At 45.5% G+C, this 16756-nt stretch overlaps 2 protein-coding genes across 4 annotated transcripts; one reads left to right on the plus strand and one right to left on the minus strand.

Annotated features, from left to right (window-relative positions):
• Nucleotides 1-797: 797 nt before the first annotated feature.
• Nucleotides 798-11866, minus strand: zfand5b (zinc finger, AN1-type domain 5b). Of its 3 annotated transcripts, none has more exons than XM_072371984.1 (6): nucleotides 11614-11866; nucleotides 7142-7326; nucleotides 6884-7037; nucleotides 5891-5994; nucleotides 5493-5597; nucleotides 798-1251 (listed from the first exon to the last, which is right to left on the minus strand). In XM_072371984.1, the coding sequence occupies exons 2-6, from the start codon at nucleotides 7296-7298 to the stop codon at nucleotides 1103-1105; spliced, it is 669 nt and encodes a 222-aa protein (XP_072228085.1). In that variant the 5' UTR covers nucleotides 7299-7326; nucleotides 11614-11866; the 3' UTR covers nucleotides 798-1102. The 3 variants fall into 3 exon arrangements, with proteins under 3 accessions (XP_072228085.1, XP_072228084.1, XP_072228086.1); XM_072371983.1 differs by having other exon boundaries at nucleotides 5493-5621; nucleotides 11614-11865; XM_072371985.1 differs by lacking the exon at nucleotides 5493-5597.
• Nucleotides 11867-13561: 1695 nt separating this feature from the next.
• ccnb1 (cyclin B1) lies at nucleotides 13562-16245 on the plus strand. The gene is made up of 9 exons (XM_072372251.1): nucleotides 13562-13645; nucleotides 13877-14005; nucleotides 14394-14504; nucleotides 14583-14777; nucleotides 14860-15018; nucleotides 15112-15348; nucleotides 15431-15571; nucleotides 15792-15902; nucleotides 16025-16245. Exons 1-9 carry the CDS (start codon nucleotides 13625-13627, stop codon nucleotides 16127-16129), a joined length of 1209 nt encoding a protein of 402 aa, XP_072228352.1. The 5' UTR covers nucleotides 13562-13624; the 3' UTR covers nucleotides 16130-16245.
• Nucleotides 16246-16756: the final 511 nt, after the last annotated feature.

Genomic DNA, 16756 nt, shown 5'->3' on the forward strand with positions numbered 1-16756 from the left:
TCAGATCTTACCAAGTCACCGCAGCACACGACCATTTATCCTCAAAAAAATACTCATCCATGCAACAGGCCATCATCCCCAACACTGTGATTTAAACTCACATTAATCAGAAGAAACATTCAGCAGGGAAGTGAAAAATTAACATTTTAGTGGAGCTAAACCCTTCCAAAAGCTACATGTTAAACAACATTAAAACCGCAAACTGTTCTGAAAAGCAAAGTAAGGGTAACAATGAGGAACAGAATCCAGTCAACAGCCACAGGACTGCATCTTAATGTGAATTAGTGGACGGTTAAAAAAACCAAACACATGTATGCCATTCAAATCAGGGACACAGAGAGGGTCACAACATCAACCCGAGATCAGAGGCAGAGAAAACGCAAACTAACTAGCATGTGGTTCGAAAGCAGCACACTCACAGGAGGGGGGGGGGTACGAGCCAGCGAGGAAAGGCCGTCGACAAAGTCTCTTTCTCAAAGTCTCCCAAAAGACATCTTTTTTTGTTTTTTATGGGTGTAGCGTGAGCAAAACTCTGACAGGGCGGCACAGAGAAGCATTTCAGAGTCACAAACTCTAACATGGCAGGAGGGTTCCACTCTGATCTCATGAAGAAGAGACCAAATAAAAATTCACTTTGCTACTCAAGCCAGCAGAGAGCAAGCACAGCTGAGGAGGAAACGTGAGCCGACAGCAGAACAGTCCGACAGTCCGAACAGGCCCAAAGCGTCCAAACCTTGGAGATTTTTAAGCTATTTTCAGGATGATTGCAGAAAACAGACCGGGCAGCCATAAAAAGCTTCTTTTGTTTTGTTTTTTAAAGGGTAATAACATGTTCTTCAGTGATCTCTGTGGTCACATCACATGACAAATGGCCATCCCAACATCCGCATTTACAGTATTTCTCTGTTCAAAAACAAAAAGCGTTAAACCTCAGACACAAACAAGCGCAAAAACATGAACACGTATGCACTGGGGGGGGTAAATCCTGAAGGTGTAACAGAGGAGGAGAGAAGAAAAAACAAAAAACAACCTTCATATGAAAGGTTAGGCTCAGGTCCGTTGGGAAAGATGATCACTCAACATTCAAAGTCAAAAAGAGTCCTCATATTCTCTGGATCTTGTCAGCAACTACCATGGGGTTTTCTTTGCGAATCTTGGCGGCGGCTTCAGATTTGTAGTCGTACGGACAGTTGTGCTTATCAGAGTAACGGTGAATTCCACAGAAAAGATTCCCACAGCGACAGTCGAAACCTGAAATGCCAAAGCAGAGGATAGACGTGTCAAAAATGAAAGCTCATCTTTTTGTGTTGGTATTCAATCTGCCGTACTGCAACAAATAGTTCTATTTAAGCTATGAATATGGCAGCCAGCTCGATACTTCATCGTTTTCACAGAGAGGTCTAACCGCTGTGCTCTGTAGGCTGGTTTCAGCTGAAACTTTTCATAAAAATGAGCTCCTCTTCCAGAAAGAAATGACAAACAGTTCACGTGACCGACTTGTTACATGTACCGCTCTGAGCCCAAAACACTTGTAAAAAGAGACAGCAGCAGCGTGGCGTTTTAACTATGCAGCGGCACATGAACAGATGGAGGTGCAGCATGACTGGCAGCAGCATTCTGAGAGGAGAAATCTACTAAAATCAGTGTGCAGAGAAGACCGCTAACTGACAGCTAACTGTTAGCTGACAGTTAGCTGTCTGTTAGCTAGCAGTTAGCTGTTATGTCTGCATCAGTCACACAGTTCAGATGAACAGAAAAACAAATGTGTTGCACTAAATATTAGTTTTAGTGGAACTTCTGGAGCTCCCTCCTGAGCTGTCACCTTATCGTGGTGGGGGAGTTTGCGTGCCCCAATGAGTCTGGGAGCTATGTTGCCCGGGGCTTTAAGCCCCTGGTAGGGTCACCCAAGGCAAACAGATCCTAGATGAGGGACCAGACAAAGAACAGCTCAAAAGACCCCTTATGATGAACAAAAAATTTGGACCTCGTGATCCCTTGCCCGGATATGGGACACCGGGGCCTCCCCCCGGAGCCAGGCCCGGGGGTGGGGCCCGGCAGCGGGCGCCTGGTGGCCGGGTCTGTGCCCATGGGGCTCGGTCGGGCATAGCCCGAAATGATGACGTGGGTCCCCCTTCCGACGGGCTCACCACCCGTGGGAGGGGCCAAGGGGGTCGGGTGCGATGTGAGCTGGGTAGCGGCCGAAGGCAGAGGCCTTGGCGGTCTGATCCTCGGCTACTGAAGCTAGCTCTTGGGACGTGGAATGTCACCTCTCTGTTGGGGAAGGAGCCGGAGCTGGTGCGCGAGGCTGAGCGGTTCCGGCTAGATATAGTCGGACTCACCTCGACGCACGGCTTGGGCTCTGGAACCAGTCCTCTTGAGAGGGGTTGGACTCTCTTCCACTCTGGAGTTGCCCGTGGTGAGAGGCGCAGAGCAGGTGTGGGCATACTTATTGCCCCCCGGCTGTGTGCCAGTACATTGGGGTTTACCCCAGTGAACGAGAGGGTAGCCTCCCTCCGCCTTCGGGTGGGGGGACGAGTCCTGACTGTTGTTTGTGCCTATGCGCCAAACAGCAGTTCAGAGTACCCACCCTTTTTGGAGTCTCTGGGGGAGGCACTGGAGAATGCTCCTACCGGAGACTCCCTCGTTCTGCTGGGGGACTTCAATGCTCACGTGGGCAATGACAGTGAGACCTGGAGGGGTGTGATTGGGAGGAACGGCCCCCCCGATCTGAACCAGAGTGGTGTTATGTTGTTGGACTTCTGTGCTGGTCATGGACTGTCCATAACGAACACCATGTTCAGACATAAGGGTGTCCATATGTGCACTTGGCACCAGGACACCCTTGGCCGCAGTTCGATGATCGACTTTGTGGTTGTATCATCGGACTTGCGGCCGTATGTCCTGGACACTCGGGTGAAGAGAGGGGCGGAGCTGTCAACTGATCACCACCTGGTGGTGAGTTGGCTCCGCTGGTGGGGGAGGATGCCGATCAGACCTGGCAGGCCCAAACGTATTGTGAGGGTCTGCTGGGAGCGTTTGTCAGAATCCCCCGTCAGAAGGAGCTTTAACTCCCACCTCCGGCAGAGCTTCAACCATATCCCGGGGGAGGTGGGGGACATTGAGTCCGAATGGGCCATGTTCCGTGACTCCATTGCCGAGGCAGCTGATCGGAGTTGTGGCCGTAAGGTGGTCGGTGCCTGTCGTGGCGGCAACCCTCGAACCTGCTGGTGGACACCAGTGGTGAGGGAAGCCGTCAAGCTGAAGAAGGAGTCCTATCGGGCCTTTTTGGCCAGTGGGACCCTGGAAGCAGCTGATAGGTACCGACAGGCCAGACGGGCTGCGGCTTCGGCGGTTGCTGAGGCAAAAACTCGGGCCTGGGAGGAGTTCGGTGAGACCATGGAGAACGATTTCCGGACGGCCTCGAAGAGATTCTGGTCCACCATCCGGCGTCTCAGGGGGGGGAAGCGGCTCACAGTCAACACTGTTTACAGTGGGGACGGGGCTTTGCTGACCTCAACTAGGGATGTTGTGAGTCGGTGGGGGGAGTACTTCGAGGAACTCCTCAATCCTACCAACACGTGCTCGGAAGAGGCAGAGTCGGAGAGCTCGGAGACGGGGCCTCCCATTTCTGGGGCTGAGGTTGCCGAGGTGGTCAAAAAGCTCCTCGGTGGCAAGGCCCCGGGGGTGGATGAGGTCCGTCCTGAGTTTCTCAAGGCTCTGGATGTTGTAGGGCTGTCTTGGCTGACACGCCTCTGCAGCATCGCGTGGACATCGGGGACAGTGCCTCTGGACTGGCAGATTGGGGTGGTGGTCCCCCTCTTTAAAAAGGGGGACCGGAGGGTGTGTTCCAACTATAGGGGTATCACACTCCTCAGCCTCCCTGGTAAGGTCTATTCGGGGGTATTGGAGAGGAGGATCCGTCGGATAATCGAGCCTCGGATTCAGGAGATGCAGTGTGGCTTTCGTCCTGGCCGTGGAACAGTGGACCAGCTCTATACCCTCGGCAGGATCCTGGAGGGTGCATGGGAGTTCGCCCAACCAGTCTACATGTGTTTTGTGGACTTGGAGAAAGCGTTCGACCGTGTCCCTCGTGGAGTCCTGTGGGGGGTGCTCCGGGAATATGGAGTGCCGGACCCCTTGATAGGGTCCGTTCGGTCTCTGTATGACCGGTGCCAGAGTTTGGTCCGCATTGCCGGCAGTAAGTCGGATACGTTTCCGGTGAGAGTTGGACTCCGTCAGGGCTGCCCTTTGTCACCGATTCTGTTCCTAACTTTTATGGACAGAATTTCTAGGCGCAGCCAGGGCGTTGAGGGTGTCCGATTTGGCGACCTCAGAATCGGGTCTCTGCTTTTTGCAGATGATGTGGTTCTGTTAGCGTCGTCAGGCCGTGACCTTCAGCTCTCACTGGAGCGATTCGCAGCCGAGTGTGAAGCGGCTGGGATGAGAATCAGCACCTCCAAATCCGAGACTATGGTTCTCAGCCGGAAAAGGGTGGAATGCTCTCTCCGGGTCGGGAATGAGATCCTTCCCCAAGTGGAGGAGTTCAAGTATCTCGGGGTCTTGTTCACGAGTGAGGGACGAATGGAGCGGGAGATTGACGGGCGGATCGGTGCGGCGTCTGCAGTGTTGCGGGCTCTGCACCGACCCGTCGTTGTGAAGAGGGAGCTGAGCCAGAAGGCGAAGCTCTCTACTTACTGGTCAATCTACGTTCCCATCCTCACCTATGGTCACGAGTTGTGGGTAGTGACCGAAAGAACAAGATCGCGAATACAAGCGGCCGAAATGGGTTTCCTCCGCAGGGTGTCTGGGCTCTCCCTTAGAGATAGGGTGAGAAGCTCAGTCATCCGGGAGGGGCTCGGAGTAGAACCGCTGCTCCTCCGCATTGAGAGGAGTCAGATGAGGTGGCTCGGGCATCTGGTTAGGATGCCCCCTGGGCGCCTCCCTGGGGAGGTGTTCCGGGCACGTCCCACTGGGAGGAGACCCCGGGGAAGACCCAGGACACGCTGGAGAGACTATGTCTCTCGGCTGGCCTGGGAACGCCTCGGGGTCCCCCCGGAAGAGCTGGAGGAAGTGGCCGGGGACAGAGACGTCTGGGTTTCTCTGCTCAAGCTGCTGCCCCCGCGACCCGACCCCCGGATAAGCGGCAGATGATGGATGGATGGATGGAACTTCTGGAGCTGTCTGTCAGCTAACAGTTAGCTGTCTGTCAGCTAACAGTTAGCTGTCTGTCAGCTAACAGTTAGCTGTCTGTTAGCTAACAGTTAGCTGTCTGTTAGCTAACAGTTAGCTGTCTGTTAGCTAACAGTTAGCTGTCTGTTAGCTAACAGTTAGCTGTCTGTTAGCTAGCAGTTAGCTGTCTGTTAGCTAGCAGTTAGCTGTCTGTCAGCTAGCAGTTAGCTGTTATGTCTGCATCAGTCACACAGTTCAGATGAACAGAAAAACAAATGTGTTGCACTGAATATTAGTTTTAGTGGAACTTCTGGAGCTCTTACCTGTAAGGCCAACCTTTTTGCGACACATAAAGCAACGGTTCTTCTTGGGTTTTGGGGGCTCTGGGTCTTTGACCTCTTCACTGCCAGCAGTGGAGGGACTGGAGACTGAGAAAGTGGGCTGACTCACCACTGGGAAGACACAAGGAAAACTGTACATGTGCCTTCCTTTTCTAAAATTAAATGGACTGATTGAAAATGATCAGATGTAAAATAGTTTTTAACCAACTTAATGCACTTAATTATCAGTAAAACCATGGCACCGAGGTCCCAAAACATCTTTGTTTCTTATATGTCAAGAATGGAGACAAAGAAACTGTTGGATTTTGTTACACTACACGGCTGCACCCAATAAATTAGTAACTCAATCTACATCAATAAATGAGTCCATTTTTGCCCACCTGGCTCTGTGATTTCTACTTTGCTCCCCGATGCTCCTTTCTCCTCTGAGGAAATGCTCATTTCTGTCAGCTGTTGCGTGACGGAGATGGCAGTTGAAATCCCACTGCGAGGAATAAAAGGAAAGAAAAGAATAAGCAACAAGATTTAAAGGAATAATTCACTTCTGAATTACTTAAACACATTTATCCTATGTCCCATAGTGACTTGTTAAGCTTTCTGGGCATGTTTTTCTCAAACAATATCAATATTGTGTATTCCAATCCCAGTGGTTTTTCCCCCTGATGGAGGTTAACTGTAGCTACAGCGTTGAACTTCTTATTTACTACAGCGTTTCCCACAGAATGAGCGGAGGGAGCAGTGAAGAACAACAGCATCGTACTTTCTTTCATTCATTGCTATTTAAGTTCCAACAGAAGGCCTGTCAGCTGTTGTGTGGTCTTTGCTCATTCTGACGCCTGCTGAACAGAACTCTATGAAGCTATATGAGCTCAGGCTTCACTAGCTGCTTTTTTGCAAAGAGGAGCTGAAAATGGGTCTAAAAGACACTAAACCTAGTTGGAAACTTCATCTTGACCAGGTGTGTCTGTATTAAGTAGGGGAGGACTGATATATATTGTGTGTGTGCATGTGTGAGAGAGCAGGAGGGGTAGGGGGCTGAATCAAAGCAATGCAAGTAGCTTTAAAGAAGTACATTTCATTCATTTGAACTGTAAAAAAGTTGCAATTTTAAGCCACTTCTTGACTGAAATCACAGATATGGTTCATTCACAACATGTTCCCACAAGTGAGAAGATGCTCTCTAAAGTAATAAAGTACCACTGAGTTCCATCACACTGGAGAAAGACATAACAGACATGTCTGCAGCTGATATCTCTAAAACTTGGCAGTTCACACGAAGACGATCAATATTGTTATGTAGCTTTATATGCCAGTCAAAAAATTTGACATAAGGGTAAAATATCACACGGTGACAGCCCAGTTATCTCCCTCACCTGAGCGCATCTGGGACCCCCGCATCAGAGGAGGCGGCAGCAGCAGCCTCCGCCGCCACCTCCGCAGCAGCGGCTGCAGCAGCCGCAGCATTATTCAAGGTGGCCTCTAACCGCTGGATGGCGGAGGCCTCAGGTGTGGAGCTACTGCTGGTGCCTGAGGGAGAAAATGAAGCCGGTTAAAGTCAGATACTGTGGACAAAAGTTAGAGCTGCTGCAGACAGAGGAAACAAATAAAAGCTGAGACACAGCAGGTCTTACCCACAGCACTTAAAGAGCCGACTCCCCCATTGTTCTGTCTGGATAGGTGCTCCTTGTGGCAAACAGAGCACATGCCATTAGTCCTGGGGTTGCCATAGAAACCACAGCCAGTGGCACAGAGCATCGGAACTGGGCTCTGATTGGTTTCCTGGGCCATAGCAATGTCTGCCACCTGCTGAGTTAACCTGGAGACAAACAAAAGCACACACTGTTAGCACAACCAACACACAAGGGGAAAAAAGGCCTGCAAAAATGACAGAAAATGCTCCAGAATCAAGAACGGGTGAATGAAGCCACCCAGCAAAAAGCCGTACCCCGTCCTCATGGTCGCTGTGCAAAAATGACTTGTTTTCAAACCCGATCCAGAATGCGAATACCGTCAATGACCCTGGCCTAAAGATGTTAAACTATCACATTTGTATTTGTAAAACGTAAACTCAAACTGTGATTCAACTTTACATAACGCACCAATCCAGAAAAGCCTATTCACAGAGACAGCTCATCACAATCAGCCACCATCAAATGCTTTTATCTGCCCATTGCCTGAGCTACTGAAAGTAATGATTTTCTCATTTGAGCAAGCTTCTAAAAACAGTCTGCAATCACTGGCAGATGCAACTCTAAACGTTCAGTAATTACCAGATGATAAAAACAAAGCCAGCTTGTGTCTTCCTGTGATTCTGCATTACTCAACATCTGGTAAGTCTTCAACTCACCAACGTGAGGTGTTAAAAGCTCCAGTGTCACCTCAACTGCTACTTAAAAATGTTTGGTCAGCATTCAGTAACATCCACCGCTCCCCCGATTAGCTATTTTGGAACTTAATTCCTCATCTCACATTTTTTATGAGCTAAAAAGACTGTCAGCACAAGACTTGAATGTCAGTCCCAAGCTTGTCACAGTCGGGGGAGTAAGTTTGCAACAGACCACGGTTTAAGATGGTATTCATTGGGTAATACAAACTCTTTCTTCATGACAGATTAATTAGGGTGAAAGTAAAGGTAGAACTAAATTAAATTTCATCTCTTATCAGCACTGAAAGTCTGGTTCTCTGTATGTTTTAAAAAAAAAGAAAATTACTGGTATGATTAATCTAAATTAGGACTATAAAGAATATATTAGAACAAAGCTTCCAATGGTGAAGCAAATGATCACAAAATCATGACTAGCATTTCTACGAGAGGCTGCGAGGAGTTTCTTAGACGGAGACTGACCCTAGGTGCGTTTCCATCAGCCTGTTTAGATGCACATCGAGAAGTATCGCAGCGGAAAATTATGATGGAAACACCATAATTCAAATTAAAATCCCCTGATTCACACAAATGAAAATACGCTCACTGGCGCCGGGTTTTGGTTGATTCGAAGGGGATGGAAACAGCTGCGTTCGCATCAAGTCTGACGTAAAGCAACTGCTTCTGGTGTTTGCGGGTCACCCACAAGGCAACAAACATGGCGGACAGCGGCAGGTTTGTGTGGACGGAGGAAGAAGTTGTGGCGTTTTTAACTTTAATTAAAGAGAAACAAATACCCGCTATCCTTGACAGTAAACAGCAGAGAAATGCCGGCATTTATCAAGAACTCCGGGTCGGGAAGCCTGTAAAACGTTTACAGGCTGGTTGTCATGCCAACCTGCGGAAAACTCGCGAGTTAGTAGTTTTTGATGGAAACACACATGATTCGAATTTCTTTTAATGCGCATTTCCCAATTATTCGAATCACTCTTGGATGGAAACATGACTTGTTTAAACTCAGAGTTAGAACTAGTAGGAAAATAAAAAATAAAAAAACCACCAAGTTCTTGTTCTTCCACCTCTCACTAAAATGTCAGCATACCAGCAGCTAATGTTCTCATTTGTGCCCGCATGGCGCCGTGCAACTCACATGTACCAGAGTATGACAGCTTTCCACTGTCACAGGAGTGTAATGTGATCTTAAAGTCACACACTCACGAGTTACCTAAATAGAGTAAAGCCTCGAATAAGTCTATTTACAGACGTCCTCCAGACTCTTGCAGTTTGACATCATGCCAAAATCTGTGTCCTCATGAGTAATTCCTCAAAAGACACCATTAGCCTTCTAAACAACGTCAGAAATACGTCCCCCAACAGAACGTACTGTTTGATGACAACCGTGTTGCTCACACGTGTATTTCACAGCTGGAGGTTTTACTAGTTGTTCAACTAGAAATTCGAGGAAGGAGGCGTGTACAGCATAGAGAAAACAGTGCATGATGCAAGAAGTTTGCAGAGGAAATTGAATGCGTGTTGTTCGGAATAGCAGATTAGGCTACTTGTTGTGTTGATATCAAGACCGCGAGCTCTGCACATTTCCCCAACAGTGAGGAACACGTTAAAAGGCAACATAGCAGTCCGCAGAAAAGAGAATGAAACAGGAACATCTCCCGGCTCTGTCACTTGCAGTAAATGTTTCAGAGGTTTTGCTGCTACATTCACACATTGTTTCACCTGGTGCTGATCTTCTGGGTATTTTACAAAGTGCAAACTCCTCCAGAACATCTCCAGAGCGTTTCAGGGTGGCAAGATGTGTGCGTATTTGTGTGAATTATTTAGCTTGGATGGCCAGTCTGATCTCTGTTAAACCAGCTTTATAGTTTCCATATATTTTGCACATACAGACAAACCCAGCATTTTGGTCAGCTACGCCCAAAAGTTCAATGCACCCACATTAAACGGTCAACAGTTTCACCGGTGGCCCGAGGTTTTGTGGCACCTTGAGAACCGATAACTGACCCCAGCGCGCCCGTAGTTTGCGTGCCAGCAGTAGGTATAGCGCACAAAATTCTGGGCTGTATTAGGGCAGCAGCAGAAGGACCCTGTGGATCCTTGTGGCTTACAAACAAACTTACTTGTTTGAAGTGACCTTTATCAATGTGTGTTGAGTCTGGTTGGTTAACTTGTTCGGTTCCGTAGATCTGCAGTGCAAAAAAAAACCCAACAACTCTAGACTAACTCAGGGGAATACACTAAAACGCCAGTTCATCTGAAGAAAATTAATGCAGATTATTAAAACACTTATTTAACAAATCCCTTCAAAAGTTCAATTTAACACAAGGTGTTTTCTGTTTTTAAGCCTGGCCACACTGATTGAAATGGGGTGGTCAAAACAACAGGGCGACAAGGGACAGACTCCAAATATACACACAGCTCTGCATGTTGTTGTAAACAAAACCAGTTCCTTTCATCATCATCATGAAGCCTTATTGCAGGACTGGTGTCAGACCTCATTAATCGCTGCTGTGTTCCTGCTAAACTGGCAATCCGGAGCATATATGAAATTGTCAAATGGCCCCCCACTCTCTTTCCCCATTGGTGTAAGTATGAATAAAACTGGTTGTCCTAGATCCTTAATCCCAACACCAGTAGATTACAAGTATATAGCTCCGAGACAAAAGACAGTATCCCTTCCCCTGACCCACAAGCATACTCGTTTCTACCCCCACTAACACAGAACTAGCTTACACCATACAGAGACTCAATGGCGAATACAAATCGAGCTATTACGACATTCTTAGTAAGGCCAGCCAAGCAAACAATATCACTTCCCTCGTCTACAATCCTCAATTGCTTCCTGACCATTACCGGGCCACAGCCGTGTTAAATCTACAAATCCACTGAGTCATGCTAGCAAGCTAATGATTGATGCTAACGCAAAGAACCACATCACACTGAACTGGTTAGCTTTGGGGCTACTACGCGTCAGCAGTCTTAGAAAAGTTTGCCATGATGTTTCCAATACAGACAGCTAAAAGATACCCCCTGCCATTTATGTCCAAAATGCGCAAGCTTTCGATAGTTAGCCATAGCAGTCGTTGGAGCTCGTGATGTCTATCATGTTAGCATGCTAAAGGTTTTCTACAACAGGGAACTGTTAGCTTTGGGGTATGCTTTGTTTGTCCTTTGTTTTTCACCCAAAGCACAGAAGAACTGCATTTATTGTTTTACAATGACTGGTAAAATTAAGGTAACTAAAAGTATAATTTCGGGAAATGACTGGGTAAGTAAAAGCCACCCAAGTTGGCACAAATAATCGCCACATTAGTAAAAAGTTAGCCAACAACTTACAGTAAACTTGGGCAAAGCTACAGCTAATGACGAAGCTGCTAGCAGATTAACATTAGCTAGTGTAAATATAGAATGTCTTCTCCCTGAGTCAATGGACAGGTCTGTGTTTAAATTACAAGCACGTGAACGTAACAGATCATGTTCGGTAGCTTAAAGCTATTTTAGTGCGACATGATAGATGATTTCACGGAAAAACTCCTAATTAAAGACTAAAAGTTTTCAGCGACACGTGTTAAGTTAATCCAACATTTCCTGCTTGTAAAGTGAACAAACCTGTACAACGTCGAATCGGTTTGCTTTACGAGACGTTCCTCTTAATTCATTCGAGGTACGGTTTTCCTGTACATTAACCTTAGCTAGAAATGGTTTAACTAGGTCGCGTCAACTTACCTGAAATGTCAGAGAAACGTTGGCTTTTCTGGCAAGTTGTTTCGACTGACGACGAAATAACCGCATTTATCTGGGAACTCACAAACTAGGGCCGTCTAGGTTAGCCGTTGGTTGTACTTTTCTTATCGGTCTCTTCTTCTCACGAAACAGCGTAGACCTCTTCCAGCTTTGAAGAACTAGTGGTCCGATTTCGTTGACGACGTCCTCTCACGCGCTGTGGTGGCATCTGTTTTATTTTACGTGCTGCGTTTGCCTCCACTCCATTTCCGGGAGACGTCACGGAAACTGTGATTGAAAGGCAGGGTGCTGGAGCATAGCCACTAAAGATTACAAGGCATTGCAAAACAGCGAAGCTTCTTTTCCATGGTGCAGTTATCTGACGATGACTTGTTTATCTCTAGTCAGAGAGACATGTTGCTTTTACATGCTCCCGGTTTCATTGAAGGCATTTAATTCACTCTTTCTGTTCTTATTCTTAGTCAGCATATCAAGCAGTAATATCTAGGAATGTTATTGCATAGTGTCAATGGCCAAGTGTTCAGTGGCCTTAAAGGATACAAATTGCTGTCGTAAAATGTGTTTTTACTGTAATTTATTGCCCCATCGAGCTCAGAACCGAAGAAGCCTTTCAGATGAGATCTGAAATATCTTCAAGATGCAAGAAGAAGTCTCCAGTTACCCTTATTCAAGCTGTTATGATTATCATGACCTGGATGACTGAGATTCTTCATCGACTTACTGTCCTAAAGTTACAGGACTAGTAACTGTAGTCGTAATGTCCTCCTTTTATTTGGTGTTATACGCTCAGCAAATAGGAGCCTTAAGTGAAGTGGAATGTTTCCTAATTGTTCCTTAGGATACAAAACCTAGAGGGAGAGTATATGAAATGTTCCCTCAAAGTTCCAGTCTCTGTCATCTTGCTTAATCTACAGGGAACGTTACTTTCAGGTTCCCTGAAGGTCGAGTTGTGAGCGGTGCATTCGACTCTTTGGGAACCCTTGAATAGTGTTCACTTAAAGCAACTGGCTTTGCAACATTTGACATATTAAAATGTTCAGTGTCAACATTTCATATTTTGTCTTCGTGCTAGTTTCAGTTCAATTCACGGGTTGACTTTCAATTTTGTTTTTGTGAACACTTTTCAAAGCATTCCAACATTTTTTGGAGCAGGGTTTAAAATAGAAATGATAAAACCACAGATCATATTTTTGATTTAGGTGCTACTTCAGGATTGCTTTTAGCACATATTCCGTTGTTTAACTACTTTGTAGCTTTGGTTTGATGCAGATCACCATAAGTCACATGAAGCACACAGTTTGCCAAAGAAAACATTTTCTTTTTGCAGGGATGAGACTTTCCTTTCTTCCTTTATTAATAGTTCAAAAACAAATCTAAAACAGAACATTAAATGAACAATCTATCCATCATCTATTATTGTAATAACTATTATTATTAATATAGTTTAATAATGAGCTGTTTATTTACAAGCAAGCAGACAAGCAGTACTGCCCAGGTCACAAAAATGGGTATACATTATGAGGGGATAAAAGAAAACTTTGAAAGTACGTATATAATCAATGTTTGATAACGCTAGACAAAACTAGCTTTTATAAAGTAAAATTAATTTACCCAAAGCTCCGGCAAAAATAAACAAAAATTTAATATTGGTTGATTCAGGATCTTTGAATGTCTAAAATTATTGTTATTATTTTTTTCTTTAGCAGATTTTAAATTCATATACCTCCTGGGATTTAACGAAAGCGCAAGCATTGACGTAACAGGAAAAGGAAATGGATGTTAAAGAAGCTAAATCACGTGACCAAAGGTTGTCTAGGGAACGCATCTACTACAGATGCGTATGGCCAATCAGGTGCTCGGAGGATTTGGGGCACAGCGAATCAGCTTGTAGTGAGCGAGGATTTAAACCAAAACTCTGAGCCCTCTACAATCAAACCATACCAAACGCCATTACAACTTTTCGAGTGGTTGTCGAAGCTTCGCATATTTTGAAATGGCCCTTCGAGTGACAAGAGTATGTATTTATAGCTTTAATTTATTTAGCGTTTTGCTTTGGAAAGCTATTTCAAGAAAATATGCATCTTATTGACTTATTATTCTTATTTTTTTAAAGATTGTAAAATGTCCTCGTGTCTCTCTGTGGGGTGGCTGGTTCCTTCCATAATAGAAGTTCCTATTAAAGCTCGTTATGGCATAAATTAATATGCACAGTTACTTAAATGTTTAATTTTGTTGCTTTTTGCAGAATCGCTTGGCCTCTGCCAGGGCTGACCTCGGTGGAAAGGCATGCTCCACGAACGGGCCCACACAGAAGCCTCGCGCTGCTCTTGGCGAAATCGGAAACATCGCAGTGAACAAAGAGGCTCAGAAAAAGGCAAGTTTACGCTTTAAAATTTGTAACTGGAAGACCTGTAATAAAAGCCTACCATGCATTGTGATTTGCGGTGCATTTCATGTTCAAAATGGCTTGCAGAGTTTAAAATAGAGGTCTGAAGATAAAGGAAATGTCCACCTACAGTTCGTTTGCAGTATAAAGATAAATGTGCTAGCTTTTAAAGTAGATTTTTATATTGACTGTTTTGTGCAGCATAGTAAAATAAGCTGCCATTTTATGAGCCCAAGGCTAAATATGTCTTAACTGTCTTTAAACCCAGCCATTAATCTGTGCCTTAAACTAGACTGTAATTTTTTACATGTAAATAACCTCCTTTAATGTGGAACTTGCATGTATATTCCATTTATATATATTTTTTTTTATTCAGAATGTCAAGACGGAGGCTACAAAGAAGACTAAAGTTGCCCCCAAAATTGAAAAGACAGAGCAACCAAACTCTAAAGTTGTTGTCTCAGTTGAACCCGTTCCTGAGGTGAAGGTGAGTTGTAAACAAATTGCCATTGAGTGAAGCTGAAATGTTGCATCTGGTTACTTAAACCTGTTTGCATTGCCACAGTTGCCGGCTCTACCTGAACCAGTATCCCCCACTCCAATGGAGACCTCTGGCTGTGAGCCCGCCAACCTCTGTCAAGCATTTTCAGATGTCATCCTTAGCGTGGCTGTCAGGGATGTGGATGCAGATGACTACGACAACCCCATGCTCTGCAGTGAGTATGTGAAGGATATCTACAAGTATCTCCGTCAGCTTGAGGTGAGCGACTGGACTGGGGGTAAAAAATTATAATTCCTGGTTTTGTCTGGCAACACATCTGACTGATAACCTCTCGCCTCAGGTTGAGCAGGACGTCAAGCCCAACTATCTGGAAAGTCGGGAGGTCACTGGTAACATGAGGGCCATCCTCATTGACTGGCTGGTGCAAGTGAACCTCAAGTTCCGTCTTCTGCAGGAGACGATGTACATGACTGTAGGAATAATTGACCGCTTTCTTCAGGTGAGTGTTATTGCAGCCGAGGTGCACAACTTTGTGTTGACCTGCAGACCCCCCCCCCCCTTATTTATTTTCTATCACTTTCACCTCTGACAGGATCACCCAGTCCCCAAGAAGCAGCTGCAGCTGGTTGGAGTGACGGCCATGTTCCTTGCCTCCAAATATGAGGAAATGTATCCTCCAGAGATCTCAGACTTTGCCTATGTGACAGACAGGGCCTACACTACAGCTCAAATCAGAGACATGGAGATGACCATTCTGCGGGTGCTTAAGTTTCAGCTCGGCCGCCCCCTTCCCTTGCAGTTCCTCAGACGGGCCTCAAAGATCTATGAGGTTTGTAGCGGTTTTATTTCAGCTGAAAGTAACTGCTTCTCCTGCTAGTACTCCGCTAACGACATAACTTTACCTTCACTAGGTAACTGCTGAGCAGCACACTCTGGCAAAATACCTCCTTGAGCTCACCATGGTTGACTACGAGATGGTTCATTTCCCACCTTCTATGGTGGCAAGTGCTTCTTTGGCACTTGCCCTCAAAATCCTGGATGCGGGTGAATGGGTGAGGATGCATCTAAATATTTAAAGCTACTCTATAACCCAACCCTGGACTTGAAGGTCAAGGACATTATGCACTAATCATAGTTGTCAGTTAATGACGGGGTTCACAATGACTTGCACAAAATTAATTTTCTATAAAGTTATATTGGCCTCTAATTCTAAATTCAAAGGTTGCCTAATGGCTGATGTGCTTAAGTCTTTATGGTCTGAATTCCTCTCAGGATGTGACGCTGCAGCACTACATGGACTACACAGCAGAGAGTTTGATTCCTGTTATGGCACATATTGCCAAGAATGTCGTTAAAGTGACCGATGGTCTGACCAAGCACACGGTAAGCTGAAATGACACCTTCCCTCCAACCAAGGGATCTGCTGCCATTTACCCACAACGTTCATTATTAATAATACAGATTCCTAACTGAGATGCTAATGAAACAAACCTTTTTTCTTGCAGGCCATCAAAGGGAAATACTCCACTTCAAAGCAGATGAGGATTGCCACCATCCCTCAGCTCAAATCTTCAGTGGTTAAAGATTTAGCAAAGCAGCTCACTCAGTGAGGACTATCTTCGGCACCATGTGCTGATTTGTACAAAAGTAACTTAATTTTTTAACATGACTGGGATGTGGGTCTGGACTAAAGTCAGTGGTTTGCATGTCTAACCAACTTAATGTTTTTAAAAGTATGCCAAAAAGTCTATCCAATGTGAAGTTTAATCTCTGGTTGTTTCACTTAAACTTGATCACTCAAAAGATTCAGTTGGCCATCGTTGACAACTATAATGCACGTTTTAACTTTCCCATCTACATCCTGACTCATGCACCGTTTGTTGGCCAACTGAAACTTTGAGTATCCTTGTTCACCATTTAAATGATTGAATTGTAACCCCCCCACAATATAACTTGATGTCCTAATACAGCTTCAGAGGTTGTTACAGGTCTTGTGGCACAACTTCAAAAAGGCCAGTTGGCGGCTCGCCTTTTTGCTTCTTTAATGGGATTATTTTCATGTAAGCGTGACTTTGAAATGTACAGCAATGGTTTTTCTTTTTAAATGATTTTTATGTGACTGTTTTAATGCTTCTATTAAATGGTCTTGACCAGAAACATGCACCTTTGTCATGACTCAACTTTACCACTAGAGGCTGCTGTAAGTCAGTTTAAAATGGTTTGACACGGAGTCCCAG

Source organism: Leuresthes tenuis, unplaced genomic scaffold (genome assembly GCF_036924035.1).
Source record: "Leuresthes tenuis unplaced genomic scaffold, fLeuTen1.0.hap1 SCAF_19, whole genome shotgun sequence".
NCBI lineage: Eukaryota > Metazoa > Chordata > Actinopteri > Atheriniformes > Atherinopsidae > Leuresthes > Leuresthes tenuis.